Raw genomic sequence first — 23378 nt, 5'->3', positions numbered from 1 at the left:
AAGATGTGCAAGCAGGAAACTGACAAATTCCTATAAAAAATGCAATGTGCCAAACCTGATGTAAGAAGAAAATGATTACTTAAAAAGTGAACTGGAACTAAAAATCCTTCCCATAAAAAAATTACTTCCGGTCCAGACAGCTTTACCAACAAATTCTACCAACTCAAAGAAAAAAAAAGTATCAATCTTATTAAACTCTTACACAGAATAGAAAAAGATGCAGCAATTCTCAGTTTTTTTTGTGGGTCTAGCACAACCTTGCTCAAAACTTTGCAAGAGCATTGTAAGAAAATTACAGGCCAATTCAATTGATAAACATAGATAGCAAAGAAAAAACTTTTAAAAAAAGTTGAATCCTGCAATATAATAAAGGATACATTCATCAAAACCAAACTGGGATTATTCTGGAAACACAAAGATGATTTAACATTTTTTTTAAATGTAATTCATAGTATTAAAAAAAATCATATGATCACCTCAAAATTAATATAAAGCATTTGATAAAATTAAACTCTATTCATGATAAAAATTCACAGGCAAACTAGGAGTAGAAAGAAAATTTCCAAAACTGATAGAGATTAAAAAAAAAAAAAACTACAGCAAACATCGTACTTAATTTTGAAATGTTGAACACTTTTTTACCTCTGAGATAAGGAATGAGACAACGATGCCTGCGGTGACCACTTTAATTCAACATCATAGTGGAGGTCCTAGCCAGTGCAATAAGCAAAGGAAAAGGAAAAAAAAAAAAAAAAGTATAAGGATTGGAGAGAAATAAGGCTTTAATTATTCATAGATGGTATGACTGTATAGATGGAAAATCCAGAAGATTCAACAAAGTATTAGAAATAAATGAAGTTATTTAGCAAGGTCTATATTTTTATATGCCTATAAACAGTAATATTTTAAAATACCATTTATAATAACATCAAAAAATAACTTGAAATCTATAATTAAAATAACTGAAAGTTTATAGTTATGCAAGACCTCTACACACAGAAAAAAACTAAAGTTTTATGGGAAGAGAGTAAAGAAAATCTCAGAAAATAGATAAATCAGGTTCATTGAGTTGGAAGATTCAGTATTATAAAGATATCAATTTAACCCCACATTAATTCATATAGATTTAATGTACTTCCACTAATATCCTTGGAGGTTTTCCATAAAAACTGATAAACTGCCAATAAAATGTACATGGAAAGGAAAATGACCAAGGTTAACCACAATAAACTTGAACAAGTAGGTTAACTTATTGTACCCAATATAGGATATATTATTATACACTTATAATCAGACACTATAATTGTACACAGATAGTAAAATGCACCAATGGAACAAAGAAGAGAGTCCAAAGTTAAACCCAGGCATATATGGCTGTTTTATTTATTATAAAGGCAGTACTGCAAAGCAGAGGGTCTTTTCCATAAATGGAGATGGTCAAGTAGATAATAAGTGAAGAAAACACATGGACCCTACCTCATTAACCACAAAAATAAATTCTAGATGTTATCATATTAAAGGCAAAATAATAAAGTTTCTAGGGAAAAATGTTTTCATGATGATATAACAGACAAAGACTTTGCAAATAAGACACAAAGAATTAATTATAAGGAAAAGGATTAGTTTTGACTATATGAATATATATTAAAGTGTCTTTTTTTTTTTTTTTAAGTGTCTGTCCACAGATGCCATTAATACAGTGAAAAGGCAGAGTGGGAGAAGATATCTGCAATACACATAACTGATAAGTGGTTCACATCTAGAATTCAAAAACAACTTCTACAAATCCATAGATGACAATCCAAATGAATAAAATGGGAAGTGAATGAAAAGGTACTTCACAGGAGGATATTCAAATAGTCCATAATCCTTAGAACTCAGCCATCAGATAAGTATAAACTACAACCACAATACTATATCATTACGCACTGATTGGAATGGATCAAAAAAAATGAAAAGACACTTACTCCTTGGAAGAAAAGCTATGACAAACCTAGACAGTATATTAAAAAGCAGAGACATCACTTTGTTGACAAAGACCTGTCCAGTCAAAGCTATGGTTTTTCCAGTAGTCGTGTATGGATGTGAGAGTTGGACCACAAAGAAGGCTGAGTGCCAAAGAACTCATGATTTTGAACTGTGGTGTTGGAGAAAACTCTTGAGAGTCCCTTGGACTGCAAGGAGATCGACTGCAGTCAATCCTAAAGAAAATTAATCCTGAATATTCATTGGAAGGACTGATACTGAAGCTCCAATACTCTGGCCACCTGATGTGAAGAGCCGACTCATTTGAAAAGACCCTGATGCTGGGAAAGATTAAAGGCAAGAGGAGAAGAGGATGACAAAGGATGAGATGGTTGGATGGCATCACTGACTCAATGGACATGAGTTTGAGCAAGATCCAGGAGATGGTGAAGGACAGGAAAGCCTGGTGTGCTGCAGTCCATGGAGTTGCAAAGAGTCAGATAGGAACGCGAGACTGAACAACAACAGAGGGCTGGTGAGGCAGTAGAGCAACTGAAAAACTCTTAAACACTACTGGTGGGAAGTATAAGTTGTAACAAACACTCAGGAAAACCCTTTCAACCAAAACATACATAAAATAAACCAGTAATTCCACTACCAAAAGAGTGATTCAGATGGTCCCCAACTATTGATGATTTAAGTTAAATATTTTTCAACTTTATGGCAGTGTAAAAGCAATATACATTCAGTAGGAAGTGTACTTCAAATTTTGAACTTCTCCTAGGCTACCAATATGTAGGATACCCTCCCATGGTGCTGGGCAGTGAGGGGCAGGTCCCAGTCAGTCATGCCATCGCAAGGGTAAACAACGGACACACAACCATTTTTTGAGTATAGTATTCAATAAATTACATGAGATATTCAATACTTTGTTATAAAACAGGATTTGTGTTAGGTAGCTCAACATTAGCTCAACTAATGTTGTGTTCTGAACATGTTTAAGACAGGGTAGGCTATACAGGGGGCTTTTTTTTTTTTTCTTCATGACTTCTTTTAATTGATTGACAGGCATACTTTTCAAACATTGTACTGCATGTAATCATGCGTCACAAATACTGTGTTTTGTTACAAACTGAAAGTTTATGGTAACCATGCATTAAACACATCTATGGCATCATTTCCCAACATCATGTATTCACTTTGGGTCCCTGTTCCACATATCGTTAATTCTTTAAATATTTTAAACTCTTTCCTTATTTTATTTCTTTTGGTGCCCTGATCAGTTGTCTTTCTTACTATTATAACTGTCTTACATTTGTAAATTAAGCTATGTGCATGAGGTATGAGCAGTAAAGAATCCACCTGCCAGTGCAGAAGATGCAAGAGACATGGGTTGGATCCCTGGGTCGGGAAGATCCCCTGGAGTAGAAAACGTAACCCCGTTCCAGTATTCTTACCTGGAAAATTCCATGGGCAGAGGAGCCTGGTGGGCTACAGTCCATGGAGACAGAGAGTCAGATGAAACTGAATGATAAAATGCACGTGCACGTGCACGTGCACACACACACACACACACAGATATACACACAGGCTAAGCTGTGATGTCTGTTAGGATATGTATATTAAATAAATATTGACTTATGATATTTTCAACTTAAGGGGATATAACCCCAGCATAAGTCAAGAAAGATATGTACAGTGATGTTCACAGCAGTGTTATTCATAAAAGTCTCAAAATGAAAATAACCTAGATGTCTACACAACATTAAAAATGATAAATGGTTAATTCTCCAAAATTGGCAAAGAAATAGAAAGTTCAAAAACAGGTAAAACTAATTTATGATGTTGAAGTCAGAATTGTGGTTATTACTAAAGAAGAGAGAAGAATCGTGATTGGAAAATAATGGGAAGGGCTTCCTTGGTGGCACAAATGGTAAAGAATCCACCTGCAATGTGGAAGAACTGGGTTCGATTCCTGGGTTCAGAAGATCCTCCAGAGGAGGGCACAGCAACCCACTCCAGCATTCTTGCCTGGAGAATCTCCCTGGACAAAGGAGCCTGGCAGTTCATGGTGTCACAAGGAGTTGGACACAACTGAGTGACCAAGCACAGACTAAGCACAATAGTGGGAAGGGGGCTTCTGAAGTGTTGGTAAAGATTTATTTCTTGACCAGGGTGATGTTTCTGTGGATATGCTCACTTTGTAATAGTTCTTCAGATTCCGTATTTTCCATGTAAACTTTTCTGTGTGTTTGTATCTATAATATACATGCACACATATGTGTATGTGTGAGTGTGTGTGTGTATATATATATATATACACACATATAATGTTAACATATTATATTAATATTCATATGTGAGTTTCAGTATTTCCCGAATTAATGTTTCAAGTCTGATTCAAACCAGCCCATACTTCACATCTTCAAATTCTGTATTTACCTGCCACTCTAACCTGAGCCTCAAATCTCACAATTAACACAGTCAAAACTAAAATCATTACCCCTTTGTTATGAGATGTTATATCCCCCTTTAAAAATATCAGATCAGATCAGACCAGTCGCTCAGTCATGTCCAACTCTTTGCGACCCCATGAATCGCAGCACACCAGGCCTCCCTGTCCATCACCAACTCCCGGAGTTCATTCAGACTCACGTCCACCGAGTCAGTGATGCCATCCAGCCATCTCATCCTCTGTCATCCCCTTCTCCTCCTGCCCCCAACCCCTCCCAGCATCAGAGTCTTTTCCAATGAGTCAACTCTTCGCATGAGGTGGCCAAAGTACTGGAGTTTCAGCTTTAGCATCATTCCTTCCAAAGAAATCCCAGGGCTGATCTCCTTCAGAATGGACTGGCTGCATCATCTCCTTGCAGTCCAAGGGACTATCAAGAATCTTCTCCAACACCACAGTTCAAAAGCATCAATTCAAAAACAAAAAAATTTTTCAAAAAAAAAAAAAACAAAAGCATCAATTCTTCGGCGCTCAGCCTTCTTCACAGTCCAACTCTCACATCCATACATGACCACAGGAAAAACCATAGCCTTGACTAGACGAACCTTTGTTGGCAAAGTGATGTCTCTGCTTTTCAATATGCTATCTAGGTTGGTCACAACTTTTCTTCCAAGGAGTAAGCGTCTTTTAATTTCATGGCTGCAGTCACCATCTGCAGTGATTTTGGAGCCCCCCCAAAATAAAGTCTGACACTGTTTCCACTGTTTCCCCATCTATTTCCCATGAAGTGATGGGACCGGATGCCATGATCTTCGTTTTCTGAATGTTGAGCTTTAAGCACACTTTTTCACTCTCCACTTTCACTTTCATTAAGAGGCTTTTGAGTTCCTCTTCACTTTCTGCCATAAGGGTGGTGTCATCTGCACATTTGAGGTTATTGATATTTCTCCCGGCAATCTTGATTCCAGCTTGTGTTTCTTCCAGTCCAGCATTTCTCATGATGTATTCTGCATAGAAGTTAAATAAACAGGGTGACAATAAACAGCCTTGACACACTCCTTTTCCTATTTGGAACCAGTCTGTTGTTCCATGTCCAGTTCTAACTGATGCTTCCTGACCTGCATACAAATTTCTCAAGAGGCAGATCAGGTGGTCTGGTATTCCCATCTCTTTCAGAATTTTCCACAGTTTACTGTGATCCACACAGTCAAAGGCTTTGGCATAGTCAATAAAACAGAAATAGATGTTTTTCTGGAACTCTCTTGCTTTTTCCATGATCCAGCGGATGTTGGCAATTTGATCTCTGGTTCCTCTGCCTTTTCTAAATCCAGCTTGAACATCAGGAAGTTCACGGTTCACATATTGCTGAAGCCTGGCTTGGAGAATTTTGAGCATTACTTTACTAGCGTGTCAGATGAGTGCAATTGTGCGGTAGTTTGAGCATTCTTTGGCATTGCCTTTCTTTGGGATTGGAATGAAAACTGACCTTTTCCAGTCCTGTGGCCACTGCTGAGTTTTCCAAATTTGCTGGCGTATTGAGTGCAGCACTTTCACAGCATCATCTTTCAGGATTTGGAATAGCTCAACTGGAATTCCATCACCTCCACTAGCTTTGTTCATAGTGATGCTTTCTAAGGCCCACTTGACTTCACATTCCAGGATGTCTGGTTCTAGGTCAGTGATCACACCATCATGATTATCTGGGTCGTGAAGATCTTTTTTGTACAGTTCTTCTGTGTATTCTTGCCATCTCTTCTTAATATCTTCTGCTTCTGTTAGGTCCATACCATTTCTGTCTTTTATCGAGCTCATTGTACCTGTGAGTGTTACCTTATTTGGAAATAAGGTATTTGTAGATAATGGCACCCCACTCCAGTACTCTTGCCTGGAAAATCCCATGGATGGAGGAGCCTGGTAGGCTGCAGTCCATGGGGTCGCTAGGAGTCAGACATGACTGAGCGACTTCACGTTCACTTTTCACTTTCATGCACTGGAAAAGGAAATGGCAACCCACACTAGTTCTTGACTTGAGAATCCCAGGGACGGAGGAGACTGGTGGGCTGCCGTCTACGGGGTTGCAGAGTCGGACACAACTGAAGAGACTTAGCAGCAGCAGCAGCAGATGTAATTAAGATGTAAATTAAGTACAGTCACACTGGAGTAGGCTGGGCTTTAATTCAATATGGCTGCTGTCCTTACAAGAGAAGGAACACACCAGGAAAAAAAAAAAAAGGGAAAATGGCCTGTGATGACAAAGGCAGTGACTGTAGGAATACAGCTGTAATCCAAGGAATGCCAAGGACTGAAGGCCACCAGTGGAAGCTAGGATGAGGCAAGAAAGGATTCTACACTAGAGTTTCAGAGGGAACACAGACCTTCTGACACCTTGATTTCAGACTTCCAGGCTTTAGAACCATGAGAGAATAAATTTCTGCTACTGTAAGCTGTGCAGTTTGTAGTATTTTGTTACAGGAGCCCTAGGAAATTAATAAATCCTTCCATCCGGTATCTAATTCTTAACCTCAACCTCCTTTTTAGCAGTATTTACACTATTCTCCCATCTGCCTAATACATAATCTCCAAATGCACTAATATTTACTCATTCTTCATATCCTGAGGTCAAGAGGTATTGTTTTGCCTTTTTATTCTCTTGTTTTTAAATTTTCCCTTTCATTTCTACCATCACCATCCACTTACTTTCTGTTCCTGGATGATGCCACACCAAAGTGCCCTTCCCATCCCCCTCACAAAGACAAAGAAGTCTCATAAAAATTAAAAAGCTTTTCTTCAACTCTCTATAGTAGACAGCCATAAAAAATTTATTCTCTTGGGCTATGGGACTTAGTAGTAGAAACTGGACAAAAATGGAATCACCACATTGAGAATTAGAGCTCTAACACAGAATTTGGGGACAACACAATCAGTCCACAGTAACTGATCCATTATTCCCCCTCAAATTATTTGTTCATTTCCTCTTTCCCAAGAGCAAGTCCTACCCTACTGTTTTTTCATTATTCCTTCATTATTTAAGTTTTTTGAAAATTGACCTTTTTCCTAAACACTTTTAGTAAATTACTGAGTCATCAACGTACTTTTCTTAACTACTAAAATGTATTGATCTATCAAGATTGTATTCCCAGATTATTTATCCCTTCCCTCCCTCTTATCTAATTAGTGTACCTCAACCTTTAAATTCTTTTCCAGTCCCCTCCCTATTTCCACTTCCTTCCTCTCTTCTCTTCTCCCTTCTTCTCTTCTCCCACTCTGTCTCTCCCTCAAAGAGCTCATCTAATCCAAATACCTCAGTAATTCCCAATTCCATGTCCTTCCCTCCTACTCTCTCATAACAAATTTCTAACTACAGCTGTAAAATACATCCCAGAGGCACCACAATTAAAATGCCTCCAAAAAGTTACTAGACTGATTCATTAATCCTTCTGCAGCCATGAAACTAAAAGACGCTTGCTCCTTGGAAGAAAAGCTATGACAAACCTAGAAAGCATATTAAAAAGCAGAGACATTACTTTGTCAACAAAGGTCCATATTATCAAAGCTATGGTTTTCCAGTAGTCATGTATGGATATGAGAGTTGGACCATAAAGAATGCTGAGCACCAAAGAATTGATGCTTTTGAACTGTGGTGTTAAGGAAGACTCTTGAGAGTCCCTTGGACTGCAACAAGATCAAACCAGTCAATCCTAAAGGAAATCAATCCTGAATATTCACTGGAGGGACTAATGATGAGGCTGAAGCTCCAATACTTTGGCCACCTGATGCTGGGAAAGACTGAAAGCAGGAGGAGAACGGGATGACAGAGGACGAGATGGTTAGATGGCATCACTGACTCAATGGACATGAGTTTAAGCAAGCTCCAGGAGATGGTCAAGGACAGGGAAGCCTGGCATGCTGTAGTCCATGTGGTCACAAAGAGTCCGACATGACTGAGTGACTGAACAAGAATCCTTTTCTAGTCACTCAAGCAATCTAAGTTCATATCCAACTCTTGTCTCCTCAACCACGATGATATTCAGACACCATGTAATCTACTTCTCAGATCTATCCCTCGCTTCAAACTTTTCTATCAAATTGCCAATTATCTCCACAATCCTCTCTTCCTATGAACAACTGCAATGGTTTTCCCTTTTGCTTGTCTCTCATTATCTCCCATTTATCTTTTACAGTGCTGTCAGAGCTATAAAATATTCTGGAATCACAGACTCAGTAGTTACCTGCTTTCAAAAGCTTCTCACTGCCTCCCACACAAACTCTAATCTCCTCAGCCTCAGCAAAGTATTTAAAAATCTATGACTCCCCTCCATAACAGCTCATACTTGAACCACATGGAAACATTAATTCCTTCCACAGAGTCCTCAGTCCAGTGATCTTTTCAGCCTGGAATGCTTTTTTACTGTCTTCCCTCAGAAATGGAAAACTCTTTCTTCAAGGTTCAGCTAGAAAATCAGGTCTTCTATTGAGTCTTTCTCAGTTAAACTTTTGAAGCAATTAGATACACTTTGCATTTTTAACATAAGACAATCCATTTTCCCTTCCATTATGGTTAGTTGTATTTGTAAAGCACTTTACTATAGTTTAATAAGGATTTCATTTAATTTTCACAGCAACTCTGTAAAGGAGGTATCATTTAGCTAAGTGTATAAGGACTGAGGAGCTTCCCTGATAGCTCATAAGAATCCACCTGCAATGCAGGAGACCCTGGTTCAATTCCTGGGTCAGGAAGATCCACTGGAGAAGGGATAGGCTACCCACTCCAGTATTCTTGTGCTTCCCTTGTGGCTCAGCTAGTAAAGAATCCACCTACAATGCGGGAGACCTGGGTTCGATCCTTGGGCTGGGAAGATCCCCTGGAGAAGGGAAAGGCTTGGACACGCTTGGACGCTACTGAGCGACTTTCACTTTCACTTCACATAAGGACTGAAACAAGCACAAAGATTAAGTAACTGGGTATAAAATAGACAAACAGAAACACACACGCTATTTTGTAATCCCAAAATCTGCTAACAATTAAATTTTACATTTCTTAAAGGAAAAGACTCCAAGGGTCCTAGCATAGCCCTTTCAGTGTAACAGATGCTTTGTGTTCTAATATTTTCTTTTCCTGTTTGACATAACCCTGTTTTACCTGTCTGAACTCAAATCATTCTTATAGTTCCAAAGTTTCAATTCCTCTAATAAGTGTTCTTGACTCTTCCAGGCCTTACTGATCTTTTTTTTTTGAGGGGGGGGGAGGGCTGTATCATACTATTTGGTATGTTATTACAGATACCTAACACGCAGTTACTCGTACTAGCGGGTTTATAAGCTTGTGAGCACTTATCCCACTGTGGTATCCTCTGTACTACCCATGACTGATGTGCAGCAGTCTCCTGTCCATCCCCTGCTTAAACTTGTAAACTTTTATTTTTTGCATTAAAGGTATAGATCAACTGTTGTTATCTGTTATCATACTTTAACAATAAATATTATTTAACCCACTCTTGAAATTTAAAGCACATGTCAAGAAAGCATTTTAATCCTCTGACGGAAGAAAAGTCTAGAGTGACTATCTTAGATGACTGTAGAGGGCAGCAAAGCAACAGTAGTATTCTCTAAGAAAAAATATTTATTTTTCTCAGAGAACTTCAGATTTGTTTTTATATTTTAACAGACGCTGTTAACATTAAAGCTTTTATTATAAGAGAAGACTTTTTAACATGCTATATAAAAACTTCACCGGCTACTTATTCATGTAAACATTTTCACTAGCAGTTACAAAATATAACAAATACAAATATAATCAAAGCCCACACTCTTCTATACACATATAGAAAATAAGCCTTACAAACAATTCATGATTTCAAAATAGCCACCATAATTGCTAAATCTTTTACAAATAATCTAAAAGTTGACAATGTTTTTAACTGAAAAATGTAAAAATAATCTATCTTAAATACAGAAAAGAGTATCAATAGTCCAAAGAGTCTTATTTCTTGCTAAGGCAATGGCAACCCACTCCAGTACTCCTGCCTGGAAAATCCCATGGACGGAGGGGCCTGGTGGGCTGCAGTCCATGGGGTCGCTAGGAGTCGGACACGACTGAGCAACTTTACTTTATTTTTTCACTTTCATGCATTGGAGAAGGAAATGGCAACCCACTCCAGTGTACTTGCCTGGAGAATCCCAGCAATGGGGGAGCCTGGTGGTCTGCTGTCTGTGGGGTCACACAGAGTCGGACACGACTGAAGCGACTTAGCAGTAGCAGCAGCAAGATGTTTTCATTAGTATTACTAATTCTAACCTAGATGTGCCTTCTTTTTGTCATTCAACGGAAAAAGCCATACCAGCTTTAAAAGAAAAACAACAAATCTTTGACACTGTGCTAGTGTAAAACAGAAGGTAACAACTTGAAAGAAGAGTTTCTTACTGTTATTTGAATACTAAAATTCACTCTGGTTCTAATGTGGACTAGGCAAATGAAACTGTGTCATCAAAATAATCACATATTTATAACCTTAAAATTGCTTATAGGAATGAGAAGCTAATGTAAAAGTTGATGCTCAGTACAACTGCATTACTTGCATATATTTATCAAAGTTTTTGTTGGTGGTAATTTTTTACCCCTTTTAAGTAGCTGCTACAGCAATTAACATATGAAGACTTCTGGTTAGTGAAAAATGCTATAATGCTCTAGCCCTTTGCCCTTAATGAGGACAGGACTGTTAGCTATGTACCTTGTACCTTCTCCCATCTGAATTTCTTTAATGAAAAATAGGGAAGCTTTTTTAAAATTCTACATTTAAAATAATCTGGGTATTCCTTCTCACTGAAGAAGGAAATGGCAACCCACTCCAGTATTCTTACCTGGAAAATTCCATGGACTGAGGAGCCTGGCAGGCTACAAGGGAGTTACAAAGAGTTGGACACAACTGAACACACAGGTACTACACTAAGCAGACTCAAATACAAATACAAGATAGATTATTATCTGACTTACTTAACATTAAACTGAATTTATAACCATGAGTGATTATCTCTAATCTAAATCAAATTATAAGGAGTTTGGAGTTCATGACAAGGACACTTGTAAAATGAAATCTTACTCTAACCCACAGTAGCAATGACTAAATTAAATAGTGCATTAATAAGTTTCAAAACCAATGGTCTCAGATATTTTAGTAATGACAATAATGTCTATCAAGGATAACTCATACAGTCACTATATGAAATTCATCTTACCATAGTTTTCCAATACTAACACTTCATTAATGCTTTTGTTTTTCCTCTGAAATGAAACCATTAAAAAGATTCAAGCACATTTTTAATTTTATACTATGTTCTCAAATGTTAAGTTGGAGTCCTAGCTATGTATATCTGTTTTTATATCCGCCTCTTGGTTTTTTCATGTCCTTTTCAGTAACTGCACTGGTATACTTCCATTAAAACAGAAAAGCTATCTTAAATATACCTACTCTATTTCTAAAACACAAACTCAGAATGATATGTATAATACATAAAATGAGATATAACCCAAAGAAACTGCTTAAGCTACATATATTTTGGGGTAAATAATACACTACTAATACCAAAGAGGAAGAATTGCATTCCTCCTAGGTCAATTTCTCAAATTTCTCAGATTCAAAATGGGTAAGACAGTGGGGACAGAATATAAAGACAGGTATAAAGACAGAACTAAAGAAAGCAAAAGGAATTTTTAGAAAAAAGAAAAGGCAATGAAGAACATTTCTCACCAAGTAACATCTTTAAAGCCTATCAACCTTTTCTAGTATATTAAATAAATAAACTCCTCCCTTATCTTGGAAAATAGCAATAGAAAAAACTGTCAGGATAGGAATAAATATCAAGTATACAAACCTCTTTAAGAATACATTCCCTATAGTGTGTTCTGTACAACAAAGCTTCTGCAGCAAAAACAGACTGTTTAATTAACTGCAGAAAAGGATATTTTACTGAAGAATTTCTTAAGCCATTAATAAACTAATGCACACAGTGATTTTCCATGAGGGAGGAGGTTACATGATTAGTTTTTCCCATTCCCAAATATATTCAACATGGCACTTTTTTCCAGAAACTAGGGTTCTATTAAACACTTTGGAAAACATTGCTCTAAAAGCATGAAAAGATGAACAGAATTTGCTCCAGGGACTCAGGATTTGAAAGATAGCTAGGATCAGATAGGAAATGAAGTCAATTCACAGAAGTTTTTGTAGCTATTTATTATAGCTATTGTTGTTTTATTATCTTATTTCAACATGGAAGATGAAATCATAAGCTAAGTATTCTCTTGATACCCTTTTGTTGTATAGCAAATTTGGTCAATTCTAAAACAGGGAAAAAAGCAAATGTTTGGGAGCTGAAGTTGCTCCCCAATAATGTCTCTGGCACAGGATTATTGTGAGCTGAAAACAACCAAGGACCAAAAGACAGAAAGAAATTTTGACCTTCCCCCTAATTGCCTAAAAAGTTTTTTTAGATAAAGGGCCTGTCACTGAGCTATGGCCAGTTATCTGTAAAAAGTAAAGGCAAAGTGTAGTGGGGAACCTCTGCATGGCCTAGAGATCAGAGTCCTCTCTCTGTTCCCATTGTGTCTACAAGGCCCAGCAAACATTTGTTTTACATCTTTATGTGAGTTGCCTTTCTCCCCTTTGAAGTCCCAAATCACTACCTCCAGTACCCTGTTTTGTCTGTAGCCAAAGTTGGTATTTAATGTGAGGGTTAGGCCGTTTCCTGGAAGGGCTTCCCCAGTGGCTCAGCCAGTAAACAATCCGCCTGCAATGTAGGAGACCTGGGTTGGGAAGATACCCTGGAGAAGGGAACTGCTACCCCTTCGAGTATTCTTGCCTGGAGAATTCCATGAACTATAGAGTCCATGGCACCCCAAAGAGTCAGACTCGACTGAGCGACTTTCATTTAAGCAGTTTCCTGAGTCTCTTCCATGTATACATGGCATCAAACTTCTATTTTATTTTCTCCTTTTAATCTGTCTCATGTGAATGTAATTCAGACCACACAGGAGAAACTAGAAGGGCAGAGAAAAATTTCTCCCTCCCTGACATGTTAAAAATCTATAAGCTTAAAAAATAATTGTGTTTATTCTGTAATAGGTGCTAGGATGCATACAGTGAAGCTTGAGGCAAAGTCTTTACTGCAAAGAACACACATCATAGAACAACTCACAATTACATTACTAAATAATGAGTAACAAGAGTAACTACTTTAGAAAGAAAAAAGCTCACTGTATGAAAGAAGTGGTGAAGGAAGTACTCATGGAGAAAATTAATTTCAAACTGGGAGCTCCAGAATTGGACTAGATAAGAAGGAAGAGTAATATCATTTTAGGCCTTCTGAGTAAGTACCAGAGAAGGGTATAACCTACTTTGGAGACCACATATAGTTTAGACCTGCACTGTCCAATATGGTAATCGCCAGCCACACCTGACTTCTGAATACATGAAATACAGCTTATCCAAACAACAATCTGTAAGGGTATAGTACACATCAGATTTCAAAGACTTACTACAAAAGGAAAAAAAAAGTAAAATATCTCAATTTTTAAATATCAACTGCATGCTAAATAACATTTTGGTTATACTGTGTTAAATAAAATATATTAATTTCACATGTTCTTTTCATTATTTTTTAATGTGGCATTAGGGTAACTTAAAACTATGTATATAGTTCACAGATCTCTATTGGGACACTGATGGGTTAGACTAAATTTTATTTTGTTGTTAAGCTCTTGCTATAAAGAAATCTGAGTACCCACTGCATACTTGGCATATAAGATACAACAGTAAACAAAATAATGACCACATCTGGTCAAATCAAATATAAAAATGCTATAATAAATAGTATTCATCAAAGGAAGAAACAATCAACTGAATATGTCTCTTAAACTACAAATGCCCCAATCACCAGGCTCCACTCTCCACCCCCTTGCAAAATTCCTGATCCAGTTAGTCCACAGTGGGGTCTGGGATGTTGTTTTGAAAAAGATTTCCTAGTAACTACTATTTGAACCTATCAACACACTGTACTTTGGCTGACCCTGGGTAGCTGAGAATAGTGATTTATAGATATACCCTCCTCCTTTTCAAAAGTTTTACTTCTGAAGAAATCTAACAGCTTAAAGTAAAGCGCCTCTACTGATATAACAGCCAACCTATTAAAAAAAAAACAAAACTATTAAACTATTAACTTCCTATTAAAGGAAACCACAAAAAGTAAAAAAAAGAAAATATTATAACCTCTCCTATCTATAGAGTCACAAGTATAATTAAATATCTCACAGCTACAAAATAATCATCAGAAATGCTGTCAATTCTTTGTCATTTAAACCAGTTATGAGCTGGTTTGTTCTTACATCAGTTCAATTCAGTCGCTCAGTCATGTCCAACTCTTTGCAACCCCATGAATCGCAGCACACAAGGCCTCCCTGTCCATCACCAGGCCTCCCGGAGTTCATTCAAACTCACGTCCATCGAGTCAGTGATGCCATCCAGCCATCTCATCCTCTGTCGTCCCCTTTTCTTCCTGCCCCCAATCCTTCCCAGCATCAGAGTCTTTTCCAATGAGTTAACTCTTCGCATGAGGTGGCCAAAGTACTGGAGTTTCCAGCTTTAGCATCATTCCTTCCAAAGAACACCCAGGGCTGATCTCCTTTAGAATGGACTGGTTGGATCCCCCTGCAGTCCAAGGGACTCTCAAGAGTCTTCTCCAACACCACAGTTCAAAAGCATCAATTCTTTGGTGCTCAGCTTTCTTCACAGTCTAACTCTCACATCCAAACATGACCACTGGAAAAACCATAGCCTTGACTAAATGGACCTTTGTTGGCAAAGTAATGTCTCTGCTTTTGAATATGCTATCTAGGTTGGTCATAACTTTTCTTTCAAGGAGTAAGTATCTTTTAATTTCATGGCTGCAGTCACCATCTTCAGTGATTTTGGAGCCCAAAAAGATAAAATCTGACACTGTTTCCACTGTTTCCCCATCTATTTCCCATGAAGTGATGAGACCGGATGCCATGATCTTCATTTCCTGAATGTTGAGCTTTAAGCCAACTTTTTCACTCTCCACTTTCACTTTCATCAAGAGGCTTTTGAGTTCCTCTTCACTTTCTGCCATAAGGGTGGTGTCATCTGCACATTTGAGGTTATTGATATTTCTCCCGGCAATCTTGATTTCAGCTTGTGTTTCTTCCAGTCCAGCGTTTCTCATGATGTACTCTGCATAGAAATTAAATAAGCAGGGTGACAATATACAGCCTTGATGTACTCCTTTTCTATTTGGAACCAGTCTGTTGTTCCATGTCCAGTTCTAACTGTTGCTTCCTGACCTACATACAGGTTTCTCAAGAGGCAGGTCAGGTGGTCTGGTATTCCCATCTCTTTCAGAATTCTCCACAGTTTATTGTGATCCACACAGTCAAAGGCTTTGGCATAGTCAAGAAAGCAGAAATAGATGTTTTTCTGGAACTCTCTTGCTTTTTTGATGATCCAGCAGATGTTGGCAATTTAATCTCTGGTTCCCCTGCCTTTTCTAAAACCAGCTTGAACATGTGAAGTTCACAATTCACATATTGCTGAAGCCTGGTTTGGAGAATTTTGAGCATTACTTTACTAGTGTGTGAGATGAGTGCAATTGTGTGATAGTTTGAACATTCTTTGGCACTGCCTTTCTTTGGGATGTTCTTACATACCATATCTCAAATTCCAGTTTATTATTCCACAATACTACATGGTACTTCTTTCCTACTGATCTTAATTAGCAGAATGAATATTGGGCAGTTAACAGGGCTGTAAGTAAAATAATCTCCCTGGATGCAATATTAAAGAAAACATGTAAAACTCACAATATAAGTATGCAATACAATATCGTTTCTGAAACAGCTATAATACCTGCTGCTGCTAAGTCACTTCAGTCGTGTCCAACTCTGTGCGGCCTCATAGACGGCAGCCTGCCAGGCTCCCCCATCCCTGGGATTCTCCAGGCAAGAACACTGGAGTGGGTTGCCATTTTCTTGTCCATATAATACCTGCAGTATAGCTGTATCTAGACTTACAGGAGGCAGCCATCACTAAAATTTTAAATTAATGACCTATGCTGTAATAAGTGAACCATTTAGGAAAAAACCTAAAAGTCACCCTTGATAAAGATTCACAACAAATTTTATTTACATAAATAATTAATCTATGTCAGAGCCTAAAACAGAAAATCATAAGTTTTATAAACTCAAGAAAGGATACGGGTTCAAGATAATTTTAGATAAAAATATAAAAGGTAACCAAAAGTATGACATTAATGGTGCTGAGATTTTTGGATCTGAGTTTCTGACACACTCATTACTTACTTAAAGGTTCTTTGAATTTAGCCTATATTTACATATTAATAGCCATTATTAGGGCTTCCCTGATAGCTTTAATGCAGGAGTACGCCTGTAATGCAGGAGACCCCAGTTCGGTTGGGAAGATCCACTGGAGAAAGAATAGGCTACCCACTCCAGTATTCTTGGGCTTCCCTTGTGGCTCAGCTGGTAAAGAATCCACCTACAGTGTGAACCTGGGTTCGATCCTTGGGCTGGGAAGATCCCCTGGAGAAGGGAAAGGCTACCTACTCCAGTACTCTCGCCTGGAGAATTCCATGGACTATATGGTTCATGGGGTTGCAAAGAGTAGGACACAACTGAGAGACTTTCACTTCACTTTGGCTATTATTAATTAAATGCCACATCTTTCACAAATCATGTATTCAGTATTGCCAATTTTATGAGGACTTTAATAGAGTATAGAATATGCCATAGGAGTAAGTTATTTACTCACTAATTTTTTAAGGGGTAAGCAACAGAATACCAAAATACTCCTTTTTAACAAGCATATCACAGCCAGCTTCACTTCAGTCATTTTGAAATAACAGGCAATAAGCCATAAGTTTTGTTCCTTAACTATACAGATGCAAAATGTACCTCAGCGTTGCTGAACCACTTATATATATATATATATATATATATATATATATGTATATATTTTTTTACACACACACATATATATATGCATAAGTGACATAAACAAGGTAAAACAGGAAATACACCCATACCCACAAATATATTATTGACCAGCTTTTCCCAATTCCTACTTTGGACACTATAGCTAAATGCAAAATTTGCTCTTTTTTGCTTCCTTTTAAATTTGGGTCACTTTGCCATTATATACGTCTTAGAAGCAGGAAGATTGATACGGGCAATATATATAATAGGCTCCAACCTGATACCACTAGTAACTTGCTAAAATAGAAATGAAATTATGACTCCATCTTCAACTGCACATTTTCGACTCTACACTTTTCAATATAACCACTAACATTCTAAGTGACCATACAGAACCGCCAAGTCCTAAAACACATTCTACATCATTATGGGACCATCCAACTAGATTCCAAACAATTACACAGCTGGGTTAATTTCATTACATCCTAACATTCTGAAAACTGGTCTGTATACTTATCTGAGGTAAATTTAACAAACACTTCAAGAGCACTGACTGGGCTATACACTCAAAATAAAGATGAAAGTATAAAAAAAGCAATCAAGTTGAAAACCCAGTTATTCAAGTCATCAGGGTAAAATTTAAGAATGACAAATACCATGTTGGTTGGTCTTTGTTGTTTAGTAGCTAAGTTGTGTCCAGCTCTTTTGCCACCCCGTGGACTATAGCCCACCAGGCTCCTCTGTTCATGGGATTTCCCAGGCAAGAATACTGATGTGGGTTGCCATTTACTACTTCTCTAGGGGATCTTCCCAACCCAGGGATCGAACTCACGTCTCCTGAATTGTCAGGCAGATTAGATTCTTCACCACTGAGCCTCCAAGGAAGCCCCTAATAATAATATGAAATAACATAAATGCTAAAATTTGAATGTATATTCCATGCATTCTGCTATTTTATTTTCTTTCACTTAATCCTCACAAGAACTCTATAAGCAAGTTGATATCACCCTTTTTTGAAAAGACGAGAAAACTTAAGTTTACTGAGGTTAAATAACTTACCAATGATTCACACAGCTGTAAGTGACAATCTTTTTTCAGATTCAAACTGCCTATTTAGTATCTTAACCATAAAGTGCAAAGAGCAAACTTATACCACCTACCATAATGACCTATCTCAATAAGAAAATCTAACTCAACTGATTTTTTCTTAGGTAACTTTTTTTTTCTCAGTTTACACTAGTATCTCTACATAGTTGGTTAGGTATTCCTCTTCTGGGTAATCGACAGTACCTCATGCACAAATCTGTCATAAACACCAAGCTGTCCTATATGAAAGTCACTCAGTTGTGTCTGACTCTTTGTGACCCCATGGGCTGTAGCCTGCCAGGTTCCTCTGCCCGTGGATTTCTCCAGGGAAGGATACTTGAGTGGGTAGCAGTTCCCTTCTCCAGGGGACCTTCCCAATCCAGGGATCGAACCCAGGTCTTCTGCACTGCAGGTGGATTCTTTACCATCTGAGCCATAAGGGAAGCCCTACAACCATCTGTTTACATTACCTCTATTATACTGCTGTAAGCTCCTTGAAGCCAGGACTCTGCCTTATTCAGTGTCCTCTAGTGTCTAACGAGTGCCATGAATAAAGAAATTTCTGAAAGTGCTGTTAAATGTTCCATCATCATAATAGATTTTTTCCTTCTATAACCTTCTAAATATCCATTTAAGATAAAACCTTGTTGAAAATGGGAAGAGCTGGAACTTAGGTCAATAGTCTATCTTCTCTCTCATCAATACCATATCCCTGCTAATATTCTCTGTCCCTCAAGAAAAATACGGGAAGGGAAACTAAGATAAATCTCATCACATGTGAATTGATCATTGGCATCATAAAGAAATATGGACTTCCAGATTTAAATAAATGATGTTTATCAAGTCAGAAAATGTTGAAAATCTAGTCCTCTTAACCTTTACACCTATGCTTTATCAAGCTTAACACACATACATATACACACACAAACTAACTTTGATGAGTGAGAATTTCAGTTCTTCAACTAGGACAGATAATGTACACCCTTCAAAGGAGCAAATCTGATTAATTTTTCATAGTTTTCAGAATATCATGTCTACTAGTTTGAATATGAGGGTTTTTTTATAGCAGTAAAATTAGCATGGCATAGAAATGATATTATGGTAATAGAGGATACTCCAAGAGTTTAGCATAGTTAAGGCCATGCTATATGTAACCAGAATATCAAAAATAGCAGCAAAAAGAAAAAAATAATCTGTATGTGGTAAAAATAAGCAAAGCATTCTAATTAATAAATCATCATACAGTCATCTCTTTAAAGCCTAAACATCTTCTCATTTCTAACACCTTCCAAAGCACTGTAACTCAACTACACTTCAATAAAATTTTATAAATAAATAAAACTAAACTCAATCATCAGTACATGCCAAAACTTGTAAGTAGTACTATGAATGTTAGATCAATGCACAGGTTACAAGAAGAAATTTCCATTTCCATACTTACTGCTGCTGCTACTGCTAAGTCACTTCAGTCTTGTCCGACTCTGTGTGACCCCACAGACGGCAGCCCATCGGGCTCCCCCGTCCCTGGGATTCTCCAGGCAAGAACACTAGAGTGGGTTGCCATTTCCTTCTCCAATGCATGAAAGTGAAAAGTGAAAGGGAAGTCGCTCAGTCGTGTAGGACTCTTAGCGACCCCATGAACTGCAGCCCACCAGGCTCCTCTGTCCGATTTTCCAGGCAAGAGTACTGGAGTGGGGTGCCATTGCCTTCTCTCCATACTTACTAAGTATCCATAAATCAGGACAACTGTGCCCTATTCAAAGACTTTATTCTAAAATAAAGGTTGACAGAAAAAAACTTGTAATAAGGGTTCACAAATTAGGGTGTTATAACACTATAAGCCAAAAAAAGGAAGCTCTTTAAATGAGCAGTGCACAGTAATACAAAGCTAGTGTTTGTCTCTACAACTACAAGCAGAGATGACTCTTAAAAACTTCAATTTACACCTCTCTAAATCACAGTCCATTTGCCTATACTACTTGAATTTTCAGGACTCTAAAATATCAAGCACATTATTAAGGAGATTTTTTTAAAATTCTTTTCTTCTTTCATGTGAATTCCAGTGTTTCCTCAAAAAGTAAATGACACTTTACTTTCACAACAACCATGAAATTATTACCCCAATTTAATTTTCCTTGTATTACCTGTACATATTACCTTGCTTCAGTCTTCTATGGGGCTTTGCTTAGCTAGATAAACCTTTACTGGAGGTACAAACATTTTTAGTCTTTAACACAATCTATATCAGAATAGTAAACTGTTAACATCCCCCTCCCATTTTCCTCCCACCCAAATATATTCCACAATACTCCTTAATGCAAAAGAACAGTACACAAAATTCAATCCAGAATCGTGCATCAATATAAAGAAGTAACAGCATTAAGAATTGTGTCCTGAAACCAAACACCTGGGGTGTGGGACTACAGAAACAACATAGATTAGATAACATGCCATTTATCATACTATACTCTGTAAATCAGAAACTGTCATTACAGTGCTTTAAACGTGACAGTGATTTGGTAGTGGAAATTCTCAGCCTATAAGGGGCACTCAATCTCTTGAAAACTTTGCCTTCCTCATAACCAGCTACCCCGACATACCTAAACGGTACAGGGGTATATAGGATTCTCTTCTAAATCACACCATCCAAGAAAACCGCACACATCTCTTCTCGTAGTAAATACTGCTAAACTTCCTGGTTTCTTTTAAGATTTCATTAAATGCGGACACCCAAGAGCAGATTTATGTACCAGAAAAATGTCTCAGGTAAAACATGCATTGAGCAAAGCCTAAGTTTTCCTCTCCACTTTCCTGCTAAGTGGGAGTCACTGAATGAATAACGTCCTGCTGTGTTCCGGTATCACCAAAAGACAGAGCTAGTCCCCAGAGCTAGACCGGTGGCCTTAGTCTCCCAAATCGCCGCCTTCCATCAAGGATCACTTAAGTCCACGTCTCTCGCACGAAACGGAGATATTTATTTAACGATACTCTTTAACAAGTAGGCTTCTAGTCTCTGATGCCCAGGAAGTGAACTTACAATGAGACCACCTCCCAAGTGTGACAAAACTGTAACAGAACATGTGGGAAGAAGGCAGGAAGAGGCGCGGGGCTTATTTTGACCAGAACAGCCGGGGCACGGCCAATGCAGTCAGGTATTTTACACATAAATCAAAGTCCTGAAGACAAATTGGCTCAGCTAAAATAAACATGGACAGTGAGACAGACGTCCCACAAACTGGAAGGCAGCGACAAGGCTCAGTGCAAAGCGATCCAGAGGCTGCCAGGGCAGAAAGAGGCCGGAGGATCGAAGAAAACTGTAGGGGATGCTGCAGGGTGGGCTAACACGGTGCCTTCTCCAGAGTGGAAGGAGAAGCGGGGTGGGAACCCAATGGCTTCATTCCGTCGTCGGTTGTTGTGTTCCTAAAGGTACCTAGGCTCACAGCTCAAGTTACACCCGGGAAAAAATGAGGCGGCAAACGACCATCCCATCACCTTAGCGCCAGCACAGAAGTCCGTGCTCTCGGCTTCCTCCGCGAATGAGCGAGCAAGTAACGGTCCCGACAGCAAACACCGAAGGACCCCTGCAGCACCGAGCACTCGGCGTCCGGACCGAGAACATCGTAGCCAAACCCCGACCCGCAGCGTGGCGAGCCGCGCGGCCGCGGGGGAGGGGAGCGGGCAGTCGGCGCCTCACTCGCCAGCCCCGGCCCTTCCCCGGCCTCGCCCCGGGCGCGGCGGAAAGTTTCCAGCCAAAGTCCAAGGCACCCGCTCACGCAGCCAACCGCCGAACACAACCGCCCTCCGCACGAGAGAACGGCCCGCGCCGGCCCGGCCGCGGCACAGGGACACTCGGTCGCGCCTCCCCTCAGCCCGCGCCAACAGCCGAGGTTCACCTACCACAGAGCCAGGAGAAGAACAGCAGCGGAAAAAGCAGCAGCAGCAGCGGCGGTGGCGTCGGGGGCGGCAGCAGGAGCCCGGCCCCGGGGGGAGAAGCGGAGGAAAGTTGTGCTTTGCCGCCTCCGGGACACAGTGGAGCCGGCCCCGGGGTCCGCGCCATCCCCCACCCTCCCCCCGGCCCGCTTGCTCTCCCGCCGCCCGGCTCCCCCGGCCCCGGCGCCTCCGGCTCTGGGCGGCGGCGGCGGCAGTGGCCGCGGCGGAAGGTCCGGTGCGCGCGTCCCTAACTCCCAGTTCTTGAGCCGTCGCCGCAGGCTGACACTCAGTCGAGCGCTCGCGGCTGCTTCGACTCCGCCGTCGCCGACGCCACTGCCGAGGCTGAGGCGGGAGCCGCCCGCCACCACCGCCGCCGCCACTCCCCTCCCCCCCCCACCCCGGCACCCGCCCACTTCGAACTCCTGGGAACTCGGAACGCACCACCCCGCCCCGCGCGGGAGGGGGAGAGGAAGCTGGACCCTCAGAGCAGGAGCAGGGATTCGCCCGCCCAACCCGCGCAACTCGCGCTCCCGTCTGATCCCAAAGTGCGAGCCGCGACTCCTCCCACCCCGCCCTCCTACACTCGCTCCTCCCCTTTAAAAAAAAAAAAAAACCCAAATCTCTTTTCTCCTCTATGATAACGGGGTTTCTCCCAAAGCAAGGCTTTAAAGAGGACAGGAAAATCTGGAATAGGTTAGTAGGCCCCGCCCCTCGCGTTCCTTCCTTGCCCCCCCTTCCCAGCCTTTCCAATGGTCTCGCCCACTCCGCCCTTCGCGGGTCCACCGCGGCCCTAGCGCGGATAGAGGCGGAGGGCGGTGGGACGGTCGTGCTCGCAGCTCAGCTAGCCTGGGCGGCTTTCTCCCTCTGGCGGGGACCCGGAGGAGAGAGGGGGTGGGGAGAGGAAGGCACGATGGGGCTGCCCTTCCGTTGCCCCGGCTAAAGGTT

General features: G+C 39.9%; 1 protein-coding gene across 4 annotated transcripts in view; it reads right to left on the bottom strand.

The window, feature by feature from the left end:
* Positions 1-22811, bottom strand: part of NECTIN3 (nectin cell adhesion molecule 3) — a 196160-nt gene extending 173349 nt beyond the window's left edge. For 2 of the 4 annotated variants that reach the window (XM_070787560.1, XM_070787552.1), the window contains exon 1: positions 22401-22811. In XM_070787560.1, coding sequence (XP_070643661.1) covers positions 22401-22560 — 160 coding nt within the window. In that variant the 5' untranslated portion in view covers positions 22561-22811. The remainder of the gene's footprint in view (positions 1-22400) is intronic. The other 2 variants (XM_070787565.1, XM_070787549.1) reach the window with 2 other exon arrangements.
* Positions 22812-23378: the final 567 nt, after the last annotated feature.

The sequence above is a fragment of the Bos indicus genome, chromosome 1, assembly GCF_029378745.1.
Source record: "Bos indicus isolate NIAB-ARS_2022 breed Sahiwal x Tharparkar chromosome 1, NIAB-ARS_B.indTharparkar_mat_pri_1.0, whole genome shotgun sequence".
NCBI classification, from domain to species: Eukaryota; Metazoa; Chordata; class Mammalia; order Artiodactyla; family Bovidae; genus Bos; species Bos indicus.
This window is presented reverse-complemented; position numbering and strand designations above follow the sequence as displayed.